Below are 25,817 nucleotides of genomic sequence, written 5' to 3'. Positions count from 1 at the left end.
GAGGGAGGAGGGAGGGGAAGCCAACCTGGGCTTTTAAAAGGGAATGGAAGGGTTGGTACAGGAAGTTTAGGGGGAGGTAGTTGGAGGAAAGATGAAGTTTAAGGATGTTCTTGATTTTTAAATCCCCAAGTCACTCACTACTTTGTTTTAAAATAAAGTAGCCTGGGACACAGAAAAATAAAAATAAAAATGGAGACAAGAGGGCTTGAGAGATGGCTTAACCGTTAAGGTGTTTGCCTGCAAAGCCAAAGGACCCAGGTTTGACTCCCCAGGACCCACATAAGCCTGATGCGCAAGGTGGTGCATGCATCTGGAGTTCATTTGAAGTTGGTAGAGGCCCTGACACACCCATTCATTCATTCACTCATTCCATTCATTTTCTTTCTCTCTCTATATATATTTTTTTCCTTCTTTCTCCCTCTCTCAAATGAATAAATAAAAATATTTTTTAAAAGGAGGCAAGAAACTTTTCAGGGTAATAGAACCACATATGTTCTGGGAAATGGAACCAAGGCCAACAGGCTTTGCAATCAAATGCCTTTAACTGCAGAACCATGTCCTAGCCTGCAGGTGTTGGTGATAGTTACAGGAATGTATATTATATACATTTCTTGAAGTAATATTTGCCTAATACAAATTATACTTTGATAAATCTGACTTTCCAAGATTGTTAAGTACATTGTGTATTTTGATCAATACATCCCACTTTGTGGTATTTACAGATATAAATGGGTGTATATGTGGTGTGCTTGTGAGAGAGAAAGTGGAAAGGAAAAACAAGAACATAAAGCAGTGTATATTAATAGGAAAAAAGTTAGTTATATTCAATATTATGGAATACTATACACATAATTTAAAAGAATGAGTTAGATCTATATGGTGTGACCTAGTGAGAATTCTATGACATAACAGTACATGTGTGGAGAAAATTATAAAATAATGATCATATTTGAATCATTTTTTCACTAAGAAAACGTTTTACATTTATATATGCAATGAATATGCAATATACATGTACAAAATAATGTGTTAAACAAATATAAATATAATTTATATAAACATAAATATAGTATGAGACATTAAAACAAAATGTGAAACTATAAAAATCAAATATTGGATAGCTTTTAAGGGTTAAAACCTGAGGAGGCCAGAAAAAGAAATTATCACCTTTTTATCTGAACACCCCTGTTTAATTAAAAAATATATATGTTTATAATTTCAAAACTTTTGATAAATTGAGAACAAAGATAAGAGTATACTATATTTAACAACTTAGATATCAAAAACTATCCATACAAAATAATTCCAACTTTGAAATTGTAGATATATTTTGAATGTATAAAAACACAAATCACTAAATAAGGTGGATAAGTTCCAAAAATGTGTCAGGCAATTTCTTTATTGAGCAAACATCATATAGTGTACTTATACATACCTAGATGCTATAGCCTTTTAAACACTTGGGCTATGTGGCATAGCTAATGTCATATGCAGCCCACCACTGAACTGAAATGTCTTTGTGTAGTATGTAACCATATATAATTTAAATATATAAATTAGGTGTACTTTAATACACAAGATTAAATGTCATATATAGAAACTACTTATGCCAAAACTGGTAGATAACAATATAAAAGTATGCTAGTCAATTTCTAAGTGATGGGGTTAGGAAAAGATTTAGAAAATAAATTTACATGACAAGTACTGAAATACTAAAAATATTATGTACCATCACTTTAAAGTATATTTAGCATAATTAAAATGAATGTTTCCTTCAGAAACACCTTTGGAAAGTTTTGACAAGATGGGAATAGTCAACACAAAAAAGGTTTGTTGGTAATATTTACTGTATGTAGTGTTTGTTTAATAAACACAATTTCGTTAAAAATATTTTTTGGCTATATTCAACCCTTATACACTTCTCTTTTTCCTTTCTTTCTTTGACCCCTCATTGTATTTTTTCTCCATCACCTCCCTTCTGCCTTCATGTCATATGTATGAAGTGAAGTTTTGTATATATTAAAAAACATTATATCCAAAAATAAGAGATGTGATATTTGTGTGTATATATATGTATGTATGTATGTGTGTGTATATGTATGTGTATGTGTGTGTGTATATATATATATATGCCCCCACACATTTTTATACACATCTGTTGACTAACACATTTTTATACACATCTATTGACTAACACCTAGGCAGGTTCAATAACTTGACTATTGTGAATAGTGCTTTTATAAACATGGGTGCAGAGTTACCTCTGTTATTTACAAGTTCTTTAGATATATTCCCAGAAATAATAGAGGTAGACAACGTGGTAGTTACACTGTTAATTTTTTGAAGAATCTCCATATTGATCTCACTTGGTTTGTACTAATTTATATCCCCACCAAAATGTATTAAGGGTTTCTTTTTACCCCTGCATCATCACTAGCATTTATTATTTATTTTCTTAAATTATAGAATAGTTTTAATTTGCATTTCCTTTATGGATAAATATGGTGAACAGTTTTCTCATATATTTATTATATTTGTATTTTATTTTTTGAAAACTGAGGAGTTGTTTACCTCATTAGCCCATTTATTGGTAGTTATTATGTTGAGGTGAATTTGAATCTTTACATCTAGTAATTTTTATTTTATGAAATTGGGTACACTGATATTGTATGCATATATTTTCTAAATTGTAGTATCTTGATGGATTGCTTTATATGAAGTGACCTTTATTTTTCTAATTTTAAAGTCAGATATCAGTACTCCTACACCTGCTTGCTCTTCTAGTTCCGTTAGCTTGGAATGTCCTTTTCCAGCTTTCATCCTAAAGCTTTGTTGGTCATTGCCAGTAAGATGCAGTTTTTATAGGCAACAGATAGACTGGCCCTGATTTTTTTAAAAATCCAATCTGCTAGTCTGTGTCATTTGATTAGAGAATTGAGGCTGTTAACATTCAGAGTTATTGCTGAAAAGTTTGTATCCACTCCTGTCATTTTGTTGTTTTTGTAGTGTCCGATACTCTTCTAATCCTCACTTTTTTACCATTCTAGTACAGACTGTTCTTTCCTGTGGTTTTACAGAAGTGTTTATCTTTCTCTTCTGTATATATGATTCCATCAAACATGTTTTGTAGCCTTGGCTTAGTGGTCATAAATTACTTTAGTTTGTGTTTATCCTAGACAGTCTTTGTTTCTCTGCTTATGAAGGATAGTTTTGCTGAATATAGTTATCTGTGTTGGAAGTTATCATCTTTTAAGTCGTAAATTTCATCAACCTTTGCCCTCTTGACTTTCAAATTTTCTATGAGGAATTTTGCATAACTACGATGGTGTTGCCTTTATGCTACTAGCTGCTTCTTTCTTGCACCTTTCAGTAGTTTTTCATTGTTGTTTACTTAGTGTTTAAACTATAATATAACATGGACAAGGACTTTTCTTGTCTGTTTTGCATCCCAAATTCTCCCTAATAATCTTTCCCAAGATTTGTTGAATTTCCTTCTATGATTTTATTTAATGTTTCGTATGCCTTTGAGTTTCTCTTCCCTCTCCTATATCAATGATTTGTAGGTTTTGTCTTTGAATAGTATGTTACTGGATACTATTCTCATAAGAGTCTTATAGGCTTCAGTTACACTTTCTTACTATCTTTTTCATTGTCTGCCTGTGTGTCTTCAAGCTCTGATAATCTGTCTTCTACTTGATCTATTTTATTAGTGAGGCTTTCCACAGAATTATTTTTTTGACTTGTGCTTTGCAAATCCAAAATGTAAATTTTATTTTCTCAGGTTTTTTGTATGTGTATGTGTGTGTTTGTATGCATGTTTATATGTGTGTTCACATGTGTGTGGGTGCATGTGAGGTTGTATGTATATGCAACTATGCATGTGGAGGCCAAAGGGTGATGCTGAGTGTCTTCCTCTATTGCTTTCCACCTTATTTACTGAGGCAGGGTTTCTCACTTAAACCCAGGACTCTCTCACTGGGCTGTACCTAAAATGTCTTGGGGATCATCTGTCTCTGCCTCCCATGCAATAAAGAAGGGCACTCAAAGTTTTCCTCTGGCTTCCACAAGTGCACACACAACTCACACGCACACATACATATTACACATATCCACACATACACACCACAAATGCTTTACACACACACAGCTACATGTAGAGTTGCCCCTTAGTAATCATGAAGGATTAGGGTTCCCCGAGGAATCCAAAATTTGTGAAGACTCATCTCATATAAAATGGCATAATATTTGCATGCCAATGATGCACAATGTTCTGCATATTTTAGAGCATCTCTAATTACTCACTACTATGATTCATGTATCTCCAGGTGTGCATTTGTTAAAGAACTATTGGGGATCAATGTTGAGATGTGTTAGAACTTTTCGAAGTGGAGTCTAATGCAAGATCCTTAAGCTACTAGGATCCTATTCTGAAAAAGGATTAATTTGATAAATGCAGCAAGCCTTGCCTGACCAACTTCTTTCTGTTTCCTGGCTCCGTAAGTAATCTTCCCACTTCGTTATGTGTGTCCCATTGCTAGCCACTGTGATGTGAACCAAGCAAGGAATGGTTCTTCGAACACAGCCTACATTATATAACTTGGGCGTTAAACCTCCAGAACCAAAAACTCAATAAACTTCTTTCCTTCATAATTGCTTAATGTCATGCACTTTATTATAGTAATGAAAGGTTTACCAATATGCTAAAATCCTTGACGAATTATAAATGGTATAAAACAGTGACATTATGTTGTTTAGAGAATAATGCCAAGAAAAACCTCTATACATGTTTCAGCACAGGCACAGTATTCTTTTAATATTTTCAATCTTCAGTTGGTTGACTCTGTGGATATAAACTTGTAGATACAGGGGACTGCATTGATTTGTTACCTCTAGATACAGAGATTTTTTGTGGTTTCCTTAGTGGCATGCATTACTTTTACAACTGGGTAGAAAACTTAATTTTTAAAAGTACTTCCTCAGATAAAGTAAGAAACATCTGCATTTGAGGGAAATTTTCTCTGTATCAAATAGAAAGGGAGAAGAAAGACATTTGCCTTATAAAACCAGCCACATGCTCACAACTCTTCATGTTTAATTAAACATTTAGCAATGAAAAATTTGAATGACAGAATGCCCTCCAGTTTTTTTTTTCTTACCTTGTAACATTTAATTATGAGAAAGAAGTTAAATAAATTATGGGCTGGAGAGATGGCTTAGCAGTTAAGGCACTTGCCTGTGGAACCTGAGGCCTAATATTCTACTCCAGGTCCCAGGTAAGCCAGACACACAAAGTGATGGAAGCATGCAAGGTTGCACATACATACAAGAGGGTGCACATGTTTAGAGTTCCATTGCAGTGGCTGGAAGCCCTAGTGCACTAATCCTCTCTCTCTCTCTCTTTCTTATTAAAAAAGGCCAGTCTGTTGGGCCTGCCTCAGGGGAAAAAAAAAGGAAAGAAAGTATGAGATAAAGTTAGAATCAGAAATATTAAGGTCAATCAGTCATCATCTGATTCCACTGTCCCAAAAACTTTTAGTCATGACATTCAGATGATGAATGATCAGCTTGGAGCATATAAGCCAAGCCATAAGTATGCAGATTCACTGTGGCCTGGTTTGGTGACAGGGGACAAGTGACTGGGAAATGGCACAGGAAGTGTGATAATGGAGTACACTAAAGTGTGCATAGTACATATTATGAGCAGAAGCATAAAATAGTAAAATGCAGTATGTACTTGATAAATATTGCTACAAATTAAATCAAGGTAATTTTTTAGATTTCTTGCTCCCCAACAGACATAAATAAGCAAATATAAGGCTTCTTCATTACACATAAGCAGAGAAAATAATAGAAAGAATAATGAATGAGTAAAATATGAAAGTGGATGGATCTAAAAACATGATAATAAACTCACTCTAGTGAGATGCTACAGGAGCCACTTAAAAAATGGAACAATATTTTCAGACTTCCAGTCAAGATGGCAACTAAATAACCTTGCCTCACGTCACTGGGAAGGAAAGGCGAGATTGATGGGGGCCTTAGGATCTACAGGTCCTAGAAGACCTCCAGTGGGAGGGCATGGCAAAGCAAAGTAGGAAATCTGCTGATTCCCATGCTCTCAGGTAGTCCAGCAGTCGCCCAGACCCCTCAAGCACTCCTAGCGCTGGGCTACCAGATTCCTCCTACACTACCCACAGGCTATTGGGCCCAAGCCAGTCAGCTTACATTCCTTCCTCCCTCTGTTGGCTTTTACGACCATCCTAGCTGCCACCCACTATGCATGGACCAGGTCCTCCTGCACTAGCTGCAGGCTACACAGACCCAGTCCAGCTGGAAAGCACTCCCCCTTTTTCCCTCTTCCCCCTTCCTGCTACTGCGACTACAACACCCCCATATGCATGTCATAGGACCCAGCAGTCCTATCCACCCCCTGCTTTATGGTGCCAGAAGAACCCGTGTCCCATCCCCTCACCCTGCAGCATCACAGAACTATACAGTCCCATCCTCTCCTTCCCCACCTTGCTGCAACACCAGACTGCTTAGTCCCAATCCTACCACCTACCCCCTAACCCATCAGGTCACCTGACCACGCAATCCCATACCCCAAACCACTGACCAATGAGCCCCTCTACCAGGCCTTCCACCCATACCAGAGCCTCTGGGACTCCTCCACTCTGCGCAGACAGGCCCCATTGCCATCAGAAACCTAATCTAGTCAAACATACAAGGGAATGTGTACTGAATACACTTCAAGGGTAAACTGTAGCTTCCTCCTGAATTAAATAAGATTCCTACACTGTGATGGGCAGACCACAGCGCAAATGAATAACATGAAAAATCAAATGGAAGTAAATCAAACAAGGTTTCACAGCCCCACAATGTAAGTCTACAATCAAGAAAAAGAGACAACAGGATCAGAACCCCAAAATGAAGACACAAGCTATGTGCCTGGGCCAAGCAAATAGCAGAACCTGCAGAAAATCAACAAAGGCCCAATAAATGTATGAATGTTGTCCTCACTAGATTGGACCTAATAGGAAAAAAAAAAAAAAAACAAAACAAGAAGTGTTCCAAAGATAGTTAAATGTCCTGAAGGAGAGTGAAAAAAAAGAGGACCTCAATAATCAGCTGGCTAAGCTCAATGAAGACATAAATAAATGCAAGGTGAATTCCAAGAAGCGTTAAGAAAATCAGAAAATGACATGAGAAGTGAACTGAACAGAGGGATGGATACTATATATAAAAAGGCAATAGAAAATACAAACCAAATTGAACAACTCCAAATATCTATAGAAGCTCTCAAGAATAGAATCAGTCATGTGGAGGATAGAGATTCAGAACTGGAAAACAAAACAAAAGAAACAGTTTGTGAGTCCAAAAATTTGGATAAATTCAAAATTTTTGTGAACAGAAATGAGGGAACTGTGGGATACTCTTAAATGTCCCAACATTAGGACCATGGGAATACCAGAAGGTGAAGAAATTCAGACCCAAGGCATGAACAGTTTATTCAACAAAATAATCAAAGAAAACTTCCACAACATCTCAAAAGAAAGTCCTATCAAGTTACAAGAAGCTACCAGAACGCTAAACAGACTATAACAAAGTAGAAATTCTCCAAGATGTATTATCATTAAGATTCTAAACATCAATAACAAAGAGAAAGTCCTAAAAGCAGCTAGGGAGAAACAACACATTACATATAAAGGTAACTCCATCAAAATTACTTCAAACTTCTCAATGGAAACCCTGAAGCCAGAAGGGCCTGGAATGGGACATTACAAAGTCCAAGAAGCTATGGCTTCCAACCCAAACTCCACCTAGCAAAAGTATCCCTCATAATAGATGGTGGAAGAAAAACTTTCCATCATAAAAGTCAGCTCTAACCTATATGAACACAAAGCCAAACCTATAGAGAGTACTTCAGGGAATTCTCCACACAGAAGAATCCAATAACCAACCTCAAGTGCCTACAAGAAGCACATCACAATAACCACACTCAGAGAAGGTGCAAAAAATTATAAAGCCCAGGAAAATACAAAACCACATAAACCATCACAATATGGCAGGGATTAAATCAAACCTCACAATTCTTGCCCTAAACATTAATGGCCTTAATTCAGCCATCAAGAGACATAAGCTAACATGGTAAATCAGAAAATTAGACCCCCTAAATCTGCTGTATCCAAGAGACCCAGCTTACCACTAAAGACAGACACCTCCTCAAGGTGAAAGGGTGGAAAATGATATTCCAAGCAAACGGAAATAAGAAACAAGCAGAGACTTCAGGTTAAGATGGCAGCACAGGTACCACACCAAAGCAGCCGGGGGGGGAGACCAAAATAACTCAGCAAAATACACACTTTAATAAAACGTGGGGTGTATAGGAAGTTGAAACAGCAGTGGAGAAGTAGAAGAGATCCAGAGCATCCAGAGCCTGCACAGGACGGCAAAAGTGGCACCGGCAGGTCCGCTGACCGTGGCACACCAGAAAGCCACCAGGCTCAGCTCAAGCCACAGGAAAAGCCAGGAGAAGGGAGCTTCCACTAACACTGGAGCTCTCCACAAACTCTAGAAACGTGAAGGGAGAGCAGCAGTGAACAATGGAGGAGCAGATCACAAGGTAGAAGAACACATGGAACAGCAAGAGAACTAGAGCAGCACTGGCTCCCTCCCCTCCCCCACCGCCTGTGCCCAGCACCAGCAAACAGAGCAGTGGTCCCGAGACCCAGCCACGCCAACTTGAGCTAACAGTGGGACCCAAAAAGGAGCAGAGTCCAGCAGCAACATTAGCAGCTCCAGCACCAGCAAGAGCGGCCCCAGCAGCGGCAGATCCAGTAGTGGCAGCAACAGCAGCTTCAGTGGCGGCAGCAGCGGCTCCAGCAGCGGCAGCTTCAGCAGTGGCAGTAGTGGTTCCAGCACCAGGGGTGCCATTCTGCAGGGCCACAGTTGCCAGGCTTGGTTTGCCCCACAGGAAAAGCCAGTGCCCAGCTCCAGAAATCAGAACATCAGCCCAATGATCCAGCCAGCAACTTGACTAAGACAAAAATCATCCAAGGTAACTGGGATTGCACCAGAGAAGGGTCTCACTTGGTCACAAACTGACTTGGATCCCTCAACAGACCAGAAATCTTAACCTCTTTGTTGATAGAGGATCTGGTTGTTATAATAACTAGTCTTGCATAAATACCCGGTGCTGTTTTTGATTGAATGTGTACAGTGTTTAGTTAACTTTCAGAATCTACCTGCATTTTATTCCACTTAGCCTACTTGAATACTCCCATAGCAGGGAAACTCAACCCCTAGGAACACTTTTGTAGATACTCTGAGAATCTTAAGAGCCACACCTAACACCTTAAGTTCCTACCCTGAAGATATATAATATCAAATCAATTGAAACAGCTAAGAATACCCAGCTAGCTAGAAAATCCAAGCATTAACTTAATCCAACATGCAAAAATATATACATTATAATACAAGAAACACTAAGAAGCAAGACAATATAAATCCACCTAAAAGTATTAATGCATCAGGAATGACCTCCAGTGAGAACGATAGAGGAAATGCCTGAGAAAGATTTCAAAAGAATGATTGTAAATATGTTCAAAGACGTTGAAGAACAAATCAAAGGAATCAAAGAAGAAATCAAAGAGGAAATCAAAGAAGATGCAGGACACCAATTTAATGAAATAAAGAAGGCACTAATAGACATAAATAAGGAAATAGAAATAATAAAGAAAAACAAGTCAGAATTACTAGCAATGAAGAACACAGTTAATGAAATATAAAACTCTGTAGAAAATCTCACCAGTAGAATGGATGAAGGAGAGGACAGAATATCTAAGCTAGAAAGAAGACCAGGTGGCAGATCTAATACATTCCAACAAAGAGAAAGACAAACTTACAGAAAAGTATGAGTGGGAACTTCAAGATATTCGGGACACTAGGAAAAGATCAAATCATAAGAATTCAGGGCCTAGTAGAAGGAGAATATCACTCCAAAGGCATAGTAGGTGTCTTCAACAAAATCACAGAAGAAAACTTCCCCCAAATTGGGAACTAGGTGCCAATGCAGATACAGGAAGCCTTTAGAACACCAGCCAGACAAAACCTGGAAAGAACCTCTCCTCCCCATATCATAATCAAACTACAAAACACACAAACTAAAGAAAAATTATTGAAAGCAGTTAGAGAGAAAAATCAAGTCACCTACAAAGGCAAGCCCATCAGGATTACAGCAGATTACTCAACACAAACTTTAAAAGCCAGAAGGGCTTGGAGTGATATATTCCAAGTTCTGAAAGATAACAACTGTCAACCAAGGTTACTTTATCCTGCAAAGTTATCCATTCAAATAGATGGAGAAATAAGGACATTCCATGACAAAAGCAGGTTAAAGGAGTATTTGAATACAAAACCAGCTCTACAGAAAATACTTGATAGAATCCTCCATGCCAAAGAAAAGGAAAAACGCACATATAAGGAACCTGGTAAAAACAAGCAATACTCAAATACTAGTTAACATAAGAGAGCAAAGGTAGAACCAGAACCACATACACACACAAAAAAAAATGGCAAACATAAATACACACCTTTCAATAATATCTCTTAATATCAACAGCCTCAATGCCCCAACCAAAAGACATAGGTTTGCAGACTGGTTTAAAAAGCATGATCCTACAATTTGTTGTCTCCAAGAAATTCACCTTTCTACAAAGGATAAACGTTATCTTAGGATGAAAGGTTGGAAAACAGTGTTTCAAGCAAATGGGCCTAGAAAACAAGCAGGGGTTGCTATCCTAATATCTGACAAGGTAGACTTCAGTCCAACATTAGTCAAGAAAGATAATGAAGGTCACTTTATATTGATTAAGGGCACACTCCAACAGGAGGACATTACAATCCTAAACATATATGTACCTAACATGGGAGCTCCCAAATTCATCAAGCAGATGTTGCTATACTAATATCAGATAAAATAGACTTCAAGCCAAAAGTAATAAAATAAGACAAAGGCCACCACCAAACACAGGTGCACTATAATTCATAAAACAAAACCTACTTGAAAACAAAACAGAAATAAACACCAATACCACTATAGCCAGGGACTTCAATACTCCACTATCAGCAATAGATAGATCATCCAAGCAGAAAATCAATAGGGAAGTAAGAGAGTTCAACAACACCATAGATCAGTTAGACCTAAAGGATATCTACAGAACATTCTACCCAAAATCTACAGAATGCACATTCTTCTCAGCAGACCATGGAACCTTCTCTAAAACATATCATATACTAGGTCATAAAACCTGTCTCCATATATATAGGAAAATCAACATAACTTCCTGCATGATCTCAGAACACCATGCTATAATGTTAGAAATTAACAAGAGATGTTCCAGGAATCCCACCAGCTCCTGGAGATTGAACAACACACGTTTAAATGGGTAGTGGATGAAATAAAAATTGATATTACAAAATTTCTAGAATTGAATTACAATAAGAACACATCATACCAAAACTTACAGGACATAATAAAGGCAGTCCTTAGGGGAAAATTCATAGCATTAAATATCTTCATAACAAAGACAGAGAGATCACAAATCAGAACCTTGCCATCCACCTAAAGGCATTGGAAAAACAAGAAAATTTATGAAACAAAGAGGTAGTTCTTTGAGAAAACAAACAATATTGATAAACACCTAGACAATTTGATCAAGCAAAAAACCAAAAAGAGAGAGATGCATCAAATTAAGTTAGAAATGAAGAAAGAGAGATCACAATAGACATAAATGAAATTGGAAGAATTATCAGGACTTATTTCAAAAACCTCTACTTCACAAAAATGGATAATATGGAGGAAATGAATGAATTCCTGGATACATACCAGCTAGCAAAGCTAAACTCAGAATAGATTAATCTCCTAAACAAGCCTATCACACCCATCAAGATTGAAAAGGTAATCAAAAATCTCCCCCAAAAGAAGAGTTCAGGACCAGATGGCTTCTCTGCTGAATTCTATCAAACCTTCATGGAAGAACTGAATCCAATTTTTCTCAACTGTACGACATAATCTGAGAACAAGGAAAGCTCCCACTCCTTTTATGAAGCTAGTATCACCATAATACCAAAACCAAAGAGACATTACAAGAAAACTATAGGCCTAATTCCCTGATGAAATTAGACTCAAAGATCCTAAACAAAATCCTCACAAACCAAATTCAACCGCACATCAAAAGCATTATCCAACTTGATCAAGTAGGCTTTATCCCAGGAATGCAGGTTGGTTCAACATATGAAAATCTGTCAATGTAATATATCACATAAATAAATTTAAACACAAAAACCACATGATCATTTCAATAGATGCAGAAAAGGCCTTCAACAAAATACAGCATCACTTCATGATCAAAACTTTAGAAAGAATAGGCATGAACAGTTTATATCTCAACATAATAAAGGCTATATATAAATTGCCTAATGCCCAAATAATACTTACTGGGGAGAGACTGAAGGAATTACCATCAAGATCAGGAACAAGACAGGCGTGTCTACTTTCACCTCTGATTTTCAACGTAGTACTAGAAGTCCTAGCTCAAGCAATAAGACAGGATAAAGAAATAAAAGGAATACAAATTGGAAAGGAAGAAGTTAAGTTAGCCCTATTTGCAGACAACATGATTCTGTACATATGTGACCTGAGAACCTCCATCACAAAACTCTTAAAGATGATTAAATCCTTCAGCAAAGTAGCAGGATACAAAATCAATGCACAAAAATCAGTAGCCTTTCTATATGCAAAAGACAAAAATACAGAGAAAGAAATTTGCAACACTGTCTCATTTTCAATAGCAAAAAAATAAAATAAAATACCTTGGAATAACATTAACCAAGGATGTTAAAGACTTATATAAAAAATCATAAAAATTCTCAGGAAAGTAATTGAGGAGGACTTGAGAAGATGAAAAGACCTCCCATGATCCTAGATACACAAAATTAACATTGTGAAAATGGCAATCTTACCAAAAGTCATACAGATTTAATGTAATACCAATAAAAATTCCAACATTTTTTTTTAATTTTTTTTATTTATTTATTTGAGAGAGACAGACACAGAGAGAAAGACAGATAGAGGGAGAGGGAGAGAATGGGCGCGCCAGGGCTTCCAGCCTCTGCAAACGAACTCCAGATGTATGCGCCCCTTGTGCATCATAGCTAACGTGGGACCTGGGGAACCGAGCCTCGAACCGGGGTCCTTAGGCTTCACAGGTAAGCGCTTAACCGCTAAGCCATCTCTCCAGCCCAAATTCCAACATTTTTCTTCAAAGAGACAGAAAAAAAATGATCTGAAAATTGGTATGGAATGGCAGAAGGCCTCGGATATCCAAGCATATCCTCAGCAAAAGAAACACCTCTGGAGGCATAACCATACCCGATCTAAAGCTACATTACAAAGCCATAGTAAAAAATAACATTATATTGACATAAGAACTGGATTATAGACCGATGGAACAGAATAGAGGATCCAGACTTTGCGTCAAGTAACTACAGCTACTTGATATTTGACAAAGGGCCTAACAATGTAGAGTGTAAAAAAGGCAGCATCTTCAACAAATTTTTCTGGACAAACTGGATAGCCATATGTAGGAAAACGAAACTAGATCCACACATCTCACCATGCTCAAAAGTCAAGTCCAAATGGACCAAATACCTCAATAGAAGACCAGAAACTCTGCTATTAGTAGATGAAAAAATAGAAGAAACTTTCCATGACATAGGAATAGAAAAAGACTTCCAGAACAAAATCCCAGTAGCTCAGGATTCACTCAACCATTGGGAACTCATGAAGATGAAAAGTTTTTCACAGAGAAACATAAAATAAACAGAGCCAATAGACTACCCACAGAGTGGGAGAAAAAAATCTGCCGACTATACAACTGACAGAGGCCTAATTTGTGGAATCTACAAAACACTCAAAACCCTAACCAATAAAAAATCAAACAGCCCAGTCACAAAGCAGGGAAAAGAACTGAACAGGGAGTTTTCAGGGGAAGAAATACAAATGGCACACACACACTTATGAAAATGTTCAATATTCCTAACCATCAGGGAAATGCAAATTAAAACAACTATGATATTCCACCTTATCCCAGTAAGGTTAGTAAACATTAAAAAATCAAATGAAAACAAATGTTGGTGAGGATGTGGAGAAAAAGTAACCCTCATTCACTGTTGGTGGGAACGTAAAAGACGGTACAACCACTATGGAAAGCAATATGGAGGCACCTAAAAATGTTGACTATAGAGTTACCAACAGACCCAGTTATTCCCTTACTGGGCATTTACCCTAAGAGCTCCATGCCTCAGTTCAGAAATATTTGTTCAACCATGTTTATAGCTCATCAATTCATAATGGCTAAGAACTGAAATCAACCCAGATGCCCATCATTAGACAAATGGATAACCAAGATGTGGTATATCTACATGATGGAATTCTACGTTGAAGTAAGAAAAAAAAATGGCACAATGAAATTTGTAGAAAAATGGTCCAACTTGGAACAGATCAGTCTCATAGAACTCACCCAATCACAGAAACAATCATCACATGGTTCTCACTCATCTGTGGCTCCTAACCTAGATCAGCCCAAGATGCTAACATACCTAAAGGCATATTGAGGACTGGACAATAGGGAGGGTAAGGCTGAAGGGGAGGGTAAGGGGGGAGGACACAAAACTGGACCCAAATGGAAGTGATATTCTAAAAACGTATATCTTAAAAGACAGACTAAAAGGTTGAACCTTCATCTGGTCCTTAAAGGGAACACCTGAATCAATGGGCCCTGGAGAGGGTATGATGAAGACTAACCTCAATTTTCTCCTGTCTCTCTCTCTCTCTCTCTCTCTCTATCTCTCTATCTCTCTATCTATCTATCTATCTATCTATCTATCCATCTCTTTTCTCTCTTTTTTCTTCTCTCTTTCTCTTTTATATTATCTATCTTTTTATTCCTTCTTTCTCCTTGGTGTTGAACTGTAACACCAAGTACCAGGATGCAGTTAATATCCACAATGAGCTGTTGATTACAGAGACCTGCAAGGTTTCCCAAAAGGAGACAGACTTCTGTCAGAGCACTTGATTATCCAACAAAGGTTAATGGTAAGACCCTACTGCTAACGACACCATATGCTGTTGGTATGAAAAATGGAAGAGACCCATAGCTGACACTGGGAAACAAGTCAGAATCATATCCAAATAACAAGTTCTCAATCCAATATCAATCTGCCACAAATCCTGGGCTACAGTGGGCCTACACCTATTAAATTCTCTCTAATAAAGGTTATCCCATGTATTTGGTGCTGATTTCACTCTCCATTAGAGAATCTGCTACTCTTTTTAAGATGGACTCAGAACCTGAGGAGAGAATCAGCCCATCTCACCTTACCAGCTGAAACCATAGAGTAATTGGGGAAATGAGCAAGAGGGCTGCTTTCTTGGTGATCCTGGTATCAGCACAAGGGTGAAGGAGATAGATACAGAGAGTACTCAACTCCTATCAAACCAGAGATCGAGAGACACAGAGGCTCCCAAGACCTCATCACTGAAGTAGACCTAAAATGAACCCAACATGACTCAGAGAAATTCATGAAACATGGGGTGGAAAGATTGTTAGAGCCACAAGTTGCGACATTACACACTCTTCCCCATAACTGATGGCTACACAACCCATAATCCCCATGGAGATCAATGGTATCCCCAATGAGGAAGGTCCCTTTAGAGGGTGGGGGACAGGGATGAGGGTAAGAATGGTGCTAACATGAGCTCTTTACACACTGAGTATATACATAACTAATAAAGAAAAAAATATTTTCAAACTACAACACTGATTTTGAACCATAGTTAAAATTAGTAATCACACATTATTTTAAACTTCCACCAAATTACCAAATTAATGGCACAGAAGATTGTTAAATAACAGTAAAAACTGAAGACAAGATCTCTGAATTGATGTAATCAAGATAGTTGCTACAGAGAGAAAATTCAAATCAAAAAAGATTCTTGTGCTTTCTTGGCCAGTATAGAATTAACTAAAAAAATCAGCTCTAGTCATTATGTTTTGTGGACATAGGGCTAACTGGTCTTGTCCCACTAATTTGAGTTCTTCATTTTCCTTAGTTGATGTTCACAGGACGGGCTAAAACAAGGAAGTATAAAATTTTACTCCACTCATTTGCCACAATAATACAGGAAAGCCAATCATACAAATCCCACATTACTTCAAGAGTCTAATGATTAAAGAATGTGGTACAAAGCCAAAAAAGTCAAGCCAATGACACAATAAAACTCCTTATAGAGCAATAACTGGAAAGTTTTTAGAGTAATGCTATTCATTTATAATGAATGCACAGTTTTGAGCTGTTTATATGCAGAGATTGGCTAGATGACTTCATAGCACAATTAAGTTTTTAGCAGCTTTACTTTAAGCTAGGTGTGGTGACTAATACTAAAGGTAGGATTACCGTGTGTTCAAGGCTAGCCTGGACTATATAGTGAGTTCCAGGTCAGCATGGGCTACAGTGAGACCCTGACTAAAATAAAAAGAAAACAAAAAGGTGTGTCTAAATTAAAAATAAATAAATAAACTTAGCCGGGTGTGGTGCAACATGCCTTTAATTCCAGCACTTGGGAGGCAAAGGTAGGAGGATCACTGAGTTTGATGCCACCCTGAGAATGCAGAGTAAATTCCAGGTCAGCCTGAGCTACAGTGAGACCCTACCTTGAAAAACCAAAAATAAATAAATAAATAAAATAAACTACACCTTTAAAGGGGGAAGAAAATAAAGGAAGTGAAGGAAAATTATTCCTTAAGAAGTAGTCTTCAAATTAATTCATCTTTATGTATAGAACAAATATTTTCAGCACATTTATATAGCAATACTATATTAAGAATCATGAGAGCACAAAGCAGTGTAAGACATCTCTGTTCTTTCTTAAAAGCTCCTAATCAATTCTCCCTCTCATTTGTTATCCCTTTACTGTTATACCCAGTGACAGACAACTCTCATCTAAGAAAACTTCAGAATTTTCATCATTTAAAGTAACTCTGTAATTGGTGCACTATTAGAATTACTCCATCACCTACTAATAACCTTAAGTGCTTGTTTCAGAAACCCTCGAGTTTTGGTGAGGTATTATTTCCAACGCCATGTAAATAATTCATATAAGAACATGAAGACAAACCCAAAGGCATTAAAATAATATGAAGAAAACATTAAAAATACAATGTAATAAGGAATTGTTTTGCATATTTGTTGCATTAAATGGGTTATATGTAGGGCCAGAAGTTGTTTCTTCTTAATAAGTAATGGTTAGAAGACATTCAAATCTATAGTAAAATTTGCCCTCATCTGAGAAGTGATTGTTTAAAAGGGATCAACTGAAATGTGTGTTATGAAGCCATCAATACCTCTCTCCTCAATGTCTCATAATAATATCACCTAAAAATGAGTTCTTGCTTGTAAAGTGGAATCTATATTTTGAACATCACACTTTAAACACATTATTTTTTTTACTCTACAGAATCTTTGTTGTCTTATCTTCATAAAAGAATATACTGCAAACTTAACAATAAGTAATTATTATACTATAATATTATAAGTTAGTAAATATTATACTGCTATTCATAAACATAAAATTTTGTAGATAACTGGGGAGGGTGAGAAAAAGTTCTCTTTCTCTTTTTCTCGCTCAGAATTTAGTGACCCAGTTTTCCCATAATATTTCCACATAAATACTTTCATTATAAATAGTTCATGTATTAGTCTAGAGTTATAAAAATAATTAGAGGCTGAAGAGATGGATTAATGGTTAAGGCACTTGCCTGCAAAGCCAAAGGACCCAGGTTCGATTCCTCAGGACTCCTTAAGCCAGATACACAAGGTGGTGCATGCATCTGGAGTTCGTTTGCAGTGGCTGGAGGCCCTGATATGTCCATTTTCTCTCTCTCTGTATCTCTCTCTCTCTCTTTCTACCTCTGTCTCTTTCTCTCTCTCTGTCTCTCTCAAATACATATATGCATATACATATATTATTTTATATTATATTTATATACATGTATATGCATATATATTTTTTTAAAAAAATAAGTAGACTATATAACCAAATAGAATTCCTGGGGTAGGTGTTCTGAATTCGTTGGTGTAGAAAGTCACTTCATTTGAGAGGACTATGCCCCTTCAACCTCACCCTCCTTAGCAATATACATTCATCACTGAAAAGGGAAATATTTACAAAACTTAGTTTAGTTATGTTTAAATATTATGTTTAGCTATCTGGAGACCATGTTCTTATGATTTATACAAGAAATCAAGGATTAAACTTCATAACAATTAGAAAACCACACTGTGTAAAATCAAAGACTTAGTTAAAGGACATTAAAATAGTTTTATCATTGGTGCTAAACTGAAATTACTCCATCTTTTCCCAACACCTGGAACTAAATAAAACCTTTTGAACTTTCATGTAAACAAACTAGGGCACACCAAATGCTCTGTCTACTATAAGGTACCACCTCTGTACTGGGTTATGGGTGAAAAATGTGGAAAATGCCTGAGGACTCTTTGAAGCAGCTTGGGAGAAATAAGAGCAGGAAAGAGGCTCTTCTCTAGGATAAGTTTGTTTAGTGGAAAGTAAGCAAGTTGTCAGGGTAAAAGTTGACAATGTTGATTTCAACAGTTTGAACTGTGAATAAACATCCAAAGGGATTATGTTACTGAGAATTAGAAAAATTCCACTGAACTCAATAGAACTCTTGTGTTTCTAAAGATAATATGCCTTCAAGCCATACTCTGGATCCACAGTTTAGGGTTAGAATTACTCTAAGTCCTTTGTATGCCACATAAAAAAATACAGTGTGTGACCCTCTGATACTAGTCTAAAAATATTAGAAAAAAGTAGAATAAAAATATTTCATTTCCAATCACTAAATTGGAAAAAGGTAAATATATATGCAAGTGTACATCATGAGGTACTCTGAAGAATCCTGGAGAAAAATCTATGTTCTTCCCAAAGATCTAAACTTAAACTCAGTTATACTAGCCAATTTAGGGAAGTACAAGCATTTGCCATAAATCATTATCCCTCCTTAATGACCTATCAAAGAGCAAAAGCAGGGCCTGTACTTATAAGATCCATAATCCTCTTCTCTGCTCACCAAAGCCACATTTAAATCTGGCTTTCATCTCATGCTGTTGGGTTTTCCAACCAGGTACAAGATGAAAACTTGGAAGAATCTTGTGCTTTTTCAAAAGCAAAACAATTTGGTTGTCAGTCAGCAATTCCTGGTGAAATGCCAGGAAGCTGGTAAAAAAAAAAAAGTTAAAATTTTCCTAACTTAAAAGTTCACAAAAATAAGTATGAGATGTTCATAGACTATCAGATATGCCATGTTTTCTAGATCATAAACAAAGGAAAATACACACTTCTGACTTGTTAAAAGGTCATTCCAGTCAATATGCAAATATGCCTTGCATGCTGTCAAGAAAAGGAGATCACTCTTGACTGCTCTTCTTAGTTCATCTTAGATCCTAAATGGTTCTCAGATTAGAGTCCATTGTTTGAATCTCTTCTAAAGCCTAAGGTGTACAACTCAACGTGCTCTTAACAAAAAGAGTTTACAGGTAGCCCTACACAAAGTTATTTCTCCTTGAAGCTTTGTCACATATTCACTTTCCTCCTAGAACCAAGGATGTAAGAAAGTGAGGGCAGTTCAGCTTCACAGCCTCTTCACTCTTAAAAAAGAAACTCAAATTCCCCAGATAAATTCAAACATCATCAGAAATAGAATATTCTCAGCTCAGCTCTGCCTGAAGATCATTATCTTTTTTATATTTCATCTTTATGTTCACTAGGTTCATAGAAAGGGCATACACAGAAAGAGGAAAATAGCTGCATCTTAAAAGATACCAAATTTAGTAATCCTCTCAAATCTACTGGTACAGATTTAGAAAGCTGTATTTTTACAAGACATCATTAGGTTTTCATTGGCTCTGTCTTTTGGGAAAACACATGCTGAATCATCCATAACATTGAACAAGAATACATCTGCAAACTACAAGGAATATTTGTTGTAGGAATAGAAGAGTCGTCGCAGTTAAAGATGTGACACAGTGGTCAAAAATATGGATATGTGGATTCATCTGGATCCCATACTAGTGTCCCCTAAGCATCAACTTGTTAACTGATAGAGGTCATCAATGTAAAATGTTCTAAAGTTCTAAAACACTCCAGTAGTCTTACCTGTTAGGATGAGATTACTGTAAGTATTGGAGAATTGCTCCTTTAGAAGAACCAGATGCATCTGAGCTGCCTTTTCTCTTTGGAGCTCCAGCATAATATCAGGGTGCTGGGCAATCTTACAGCCTTTCTGTTTATCCAAGGCAACATCACTCCGAACAATGTCTACAAAAAGAAAGAAGCAGGCAGCAAAAACATAATCTAAAACAATTTAAAAAAAAAACTCATATGGAAGTCTTGTTTCAATCAAAACTTACAAAATATATAAACTACCAGTTTTCTCATCAAGCTGATAAGATGGCAAAATAATAATCCTGAGAGCTTGCTTTAACTCCATGACACCTCCTAAAAGATTCTCTGGTTATTTCCCAACTTTTTGATGATTTTTGTTTCTTAGCTATCTGTGACCTCATGAAAGATTCCATTCAGACATTCCCCTTAATTTACTGTCAAGATTTATTTACTTCTTTTCTTAACATCTTTTGCCTTTTCCAGAGGGGATAATAATACAACTTTGAATACTAGGGACTATGAGGATAATTTCTTCTACCTCGTGCTTTAGGACCATATATGTATTTTAGATATTTAGCCTATTTTCAAATTCATTTGCTAGCCAGGTCACTCAGTCCAAGTTAGGATTGGTATTCTATGTTTTACCTAATCAGGGTTTTTCTTGGGATTTTTCATGCGCTATGGGAGAAATAGTTTCAATCTAGCCAATCACTGCTTCAATCTAGAAAGATTATGTGAGTCACTGTAATAAATAAAAAGAGATATAGTCACTTAGATCTTCCTCTTCCCCAGTTATGTTTGCACTAGCAACAAGCTACATTTTTAAATTATTTTTTGGTTTATTTTTACTTATTTACTTGGGAGAAACAGAGAGAGAAAGAAGCAGAGAGAGAGAAAGAATGGGCCCACCAGGGCCTCCAGGCACTGCAAACAAACAAACTCCAGACACATGCACCACACTGCGCATCTTGCTCACGTGAGTACTGGGGAATCAAGTCTCAAACCAGGATTCTTAGGCTTCACAGGCAAGTGTGGTTAACCGCTAAGCCATCTCTCCAGCCCTGTAGGCTACTTTATATATTCCAGTATGACTCTGCACTTAAAGCAGATATTCAGATAAAACCTTTGCTCAAAAAGAAACATTCACAGTGCCCAACACTACCTACACAAGACCATCATAAAAGGAGGAAAAGATTATGGCATCAAAATAAAAGAGAGACTGATTGAGATAGGGAAGGGATATGATGGCGAATGGAGTTTCAAAGGAAAAAGTGAGGGGAGGGAGGGTATTACCATGGGATATTTTTTATAATCATGGAAGTTGTTAATAAAAATTTGAAAAAAAAGAAACATCCATAAAAAGTTGGGGGGGTGCACGCCTTTAATCTCAGCACTCTGGAGGCAGAGGTAAGAGGATTGCCATGTGTTCAAGGCCACCCTGAGACTAGCGTGAATTCTAGGTCAGCCTGGGCTAGAGTGAGACTTTACCTTGAAAAAAAAAAAAAAAACATATAGAATGCTTCCCAATCATTAAGTCTGGATGTTACTTGTCCATTTTTACCAATTACAACATAATCCAACCAATTCTTATAGAAACAAATGGTACTATCAGAAGCAATATGGGTGGCAACTATGGAAATTTTTAAGTTTTACATAGCTAATTATAGGATTTTAGAGAAAATAACTATTGAAAATACACCACCTCTGCAATTGCTGAAACCAGTGGTTTTAGAGGGGAATACAAAAGAAAAAAATGCCTATGTTAAAGGTACCAGCAGGAAAAATTTGACTTTTTAAGTTGTGATTAATAACACTTAAAAGAAAATATGAGGAATTAAGGGTGCAATACTATTCTAGAAAAAATAGACTTTTATGAGCTCTGTAAAAGAATACTCCATATACACATACAAACTCATTACAATAAGGGTTAGGATGTATGCTGCACAAGGATTACCCAGACGTGGAAATGGCCTACTCTAGGTCTTAGAAGAAAACAAGAGAGCTGGCTGGAAATGATGTACTGTTTGTGCCTAAACATTTATAGTAATTTCTAGAACATAGGCAATAAAGTGAGCTCATTTAACATAAGTAACTAGCCTCATAGATTTTCTGAGATGGAAACACAAACATAGAATGAATTAAATTAAAGATGCACTTAAGTTTTGAAGACTATCCAATAGAAGACCATGGGAATGATGTATTTATTTAAATTATACTCTATAAAACATTTTAGACTGTCTTACTGAATCCTTAGAACAATCTTATAAAAGAGTGTGCATGACATTGTTGGTTGTCTTTCCCAAGCTTAAATATAATCCTTCCCCCTATGTTCTCTTGTATTGTAGAGACTGAAAAATACATTAAGACAATGAGTGCCTATGTAACATAGTTCTAGCCAATGAGTTGCAGAAAGATATCCCAAAAGAAACTTCCCTCACTAAATTAAAGTGAGAACTACAGTAAGACAAAATGAGGGATTTTTTTTTTCATTTAGTCATTTAGTAAATTACTTCCTATTCTTTATCCCTGAAACACAGACATGAGGCTTAGAGTTACACTGAAAAATTTGTGGCTATGAGTCAAGGAGTAAAGAGACAAAATACTATGTACTAAGGATAGTGAAGAGAAAAATGGGAAGAGTCAAAGCTTCTATGAACTAGACTGGTTTTCTCTTGATTTCTTTTTATGTGAGATAGACTATTCTTATAAGCCACGAAATAGTTACCAGTTTTTTTAAATCCTAACTTGTTTTATAATTCTAAATGCTAAAAATTGTTAGCTCTACTTTATATATGAGGATTTAGAAGTCCACAAAGCTTTAGTGACCTGCTCAGATTCACATAGCCTAGTCAGTTCAAAATCCAGAAGTTAGCCGGGCGTGGTGGCGCACGCCTTTAATCCCAGCACTCGGGAGGCAGAGGTAGGAGGATCGCCGTGAGTTCGAGGCCACCCTGAGACTACAGAGTTAATTCCAGGTCAGCCTGAACCAGAGTGAGACCCTACCTCGAAAAACCAAAAAACAAAACAAAAAAAAAAAAAAATCCAGAAGTTTTCAAATTCAAGTCTAGGGCTCTTTCTAAAGTTATGCCTATTCAGAAACTCAGGAGTTTACTGGTGCTTAATAGTATAAACCTTCCCAGTCTTGTTTGATTTGTTCCCACTGGATCTAAGAAGGGAAAAGTTACATTATCCTCCTGTATTTGGTAAACTTCAAAATCAAAGGCCTGGAAGAGAAGAAGCTTTCTCCATTTCCTTAAAAACAGTAACTTCTGACTTTCACCTGTTCTTCAGCTTTTGTTTGGATTTCCTTTATTTTGTTTCCCCTCACTATTTTTTCATATATCTTTATCTAATTATATACGTTGATTATTTAAATTGGCTCTATCCTCTTTTTCTTTCTCATTTGTACACTTTTCTTCTTTATTCTATTTTCATCAATGTACATATTTTTAAACTATTTTACCCTTACCACTTTCCTTTCTATTTTCATCACTGGTGTCATAGATATTATTTTAATGATATTTCTAAGTCTATATCTATTTTGTTTGTAAGTTGTTGAGATTAATTTGGGTTATGTTTTCCCAAAGAGGTGCTGGGCATCAAGCTCAGCACTTTGAGCTAAGATGATAAGGTATACTCACATCCCACTTAAGAGAAATTGTACCATATTTCATTCACTGCTAAGTCCTGTCGAAACTTGGGTGGATACTTCAATAAAAAGAATATAAGAGCCAGGCGTGGTGGCACACACCTTTAATCCAAGTACTTGGGAGCCAGAGGCAGGAGGACAGCCATGAGTTCAAGGCCACCCTGAGACTACATAGTGAACGGCAGGTCAGCCTGAGCTAGAGTGAGACCCTACCTCGAAAAACCAAAAAAAAAAAAAAAGAATATAAGAGTCAAAAGATCTTAGTTGATTTCCTTACACCCAGGATCCACAAACAGATAAGGGGTCCTCAAGAGTCTCTATTAGTAACCTCTGCAACAACAGCAAAAATAACACAACTGGTACAGTTGCTCAATACAGAAAAGACAGGTCACTTCCAGAGTATTTCAGACCTCACAGTGTAAACATACTTTCTAAAGAACCATACAGACCCCACTCTCATGAGTCCTATAGAGAAAGTAGGTTTGTCAGGTTCTGAAACTATGCACACAATTAAAACTCATCAAATATGTCTCAGAAACTATAGGGAACCTACAATATATGGTCCAGTCAGAAGTATACTAACATAACTATAACCCTAGCATTCCAATGGTAGCGGATCAGGAATTCAAGGCAAATCTCAGATATTTGGTGGGTTCAAGGCTAGCCTGGACTACATTTTAAAAATAAAAAATTTAAATTAATTTAAATTTTAAAATAAATTTTTCAGGGCTGGAGAGATGACTCAGGGGTTGAGGCACTTGCCTGAAAAGACTAAAGCCCAGATTCAACTCCCCCATGCCCATGCAAAACCAAATGCACAGTGGCACATGCATTTGGAGTTTGTTTGCAGTGGCTGGAGGCTCAGTCATGTCCATTCTCTCTCTGTCTCTCTCTCTCCTCTTTATAAAATATAAAAATAAATAAATAAAATTTCCTATAAACTTATAATTATTTATAATTAAGACATTATATTCAACACTATGCAACAAACCAATATACAAGGAAACATTGTCATGAGAAGATCATGGTATAAAAAAAAAACTCACACTTGAAAACAAAAGAAATATCAGTCCCAACATATGTGTAAATCTCAACATAGAAATACAAGAAATGGAGAAAAAAATAAGCAACATGACTCCTCAAAAGTACAAAACTCTCTAACCCAAAGGTACTGATGTCAATACAAAAAAATTATTTTAAAAATTCCAAAGAGTACTTAAAAAAAAAAACTCAGGCTCTAGTACTTTAAAAAAAAAAAAAAACTCAGGGTCTAGTACTTGCCTGCAAAGCCTAATGACCTAGGTTCAATTACCCAATATCCACATAAAGCTAGATGCACAAAGTTCAACATCCCTTACCATCAGGGAAATGCAAATTAAAACAACTATGAGATTCCCCCCTTACTCCAGTAAGGTTGGCAATCATTAAAAAAAGTCAAACAACTCCCTCTCTCTCTTCCTCCCTCCCTCTCTCTCTTTGCCTCTTTCCTTCTCTCAAATAAATAAATAAAATAACTTTCTTAAAAAAGGTGGGGGACTGGAGAGATGGCTTAGCAGTTAAGGGACTTGCCTGTGAAGCCAAAACACCCCGGTTCAATTCCCCAGGACCCACATAAGCCAGATACACAAGATACACAAGGTGGCACATGCATCTGGATTTCATTTGCAGGGCTGGAGGCCCTGGCATGCCCAATATCTATCTATCTACCCCTCTCTCTCTCTCTCTCTCTCTCTCTCTCTCTCTCTCTCACTCACTCACTCTTTCCCTCTGTCAACTAAATAAATAAAATTAAAATTTTTCTTAAAAAAATCAAACAACAACAAATGTTGTTGAGGATGTGGGGGAAGAGGAACTCTCATTCAC

The 25,817-nt window shown here is 36.7% G+C and overlaps 1 protein-coding gene across 2 annotated transcripts in view; it reads right to left on the bottom strand.

The window, feature by feature from the left end:
- The window catches only part of Hpse2 (heparanase 2 (inactive)), an 814,466-nt gene that overhangs the window by 721,522 nt on the left and 67,127 nt on the right, over nucleotides 1-25,817 (bottom strand). For both annotated transcript variants that reach the window (XM_004669882.2, XM_045142106.1), the window contains exon 3: nucleotides 20,297-20,458. In XM_004669882.2, the coding sequence (XP_004669939.1) occupies nucleotides 20,297-20,458 (162 nt within the window). The remainder of the gene's footprint in view (nucleotides 1-20,296; nucleotides 20,459-25,817) is intronic.

This window comes from Jaculus jaculus, chromosome 1 (assembly GCF_020740685.1).
Source record: "Jaculus jaculus isolate mJacJac1 chromosome 1, mJacJac1.mat.Y.cur, whole genome shotgun sequence".
In the NCBI taxonomy this organism is placed as follows: Eukaryota; Metazoa; Chordata; class Mammalia; order Rodentia; family Dipodidae; genus Jaculus; species Jaculus jaculus.
This window is presented reverse-complemented; position numbering and strand designations above follow the sequence as displayed.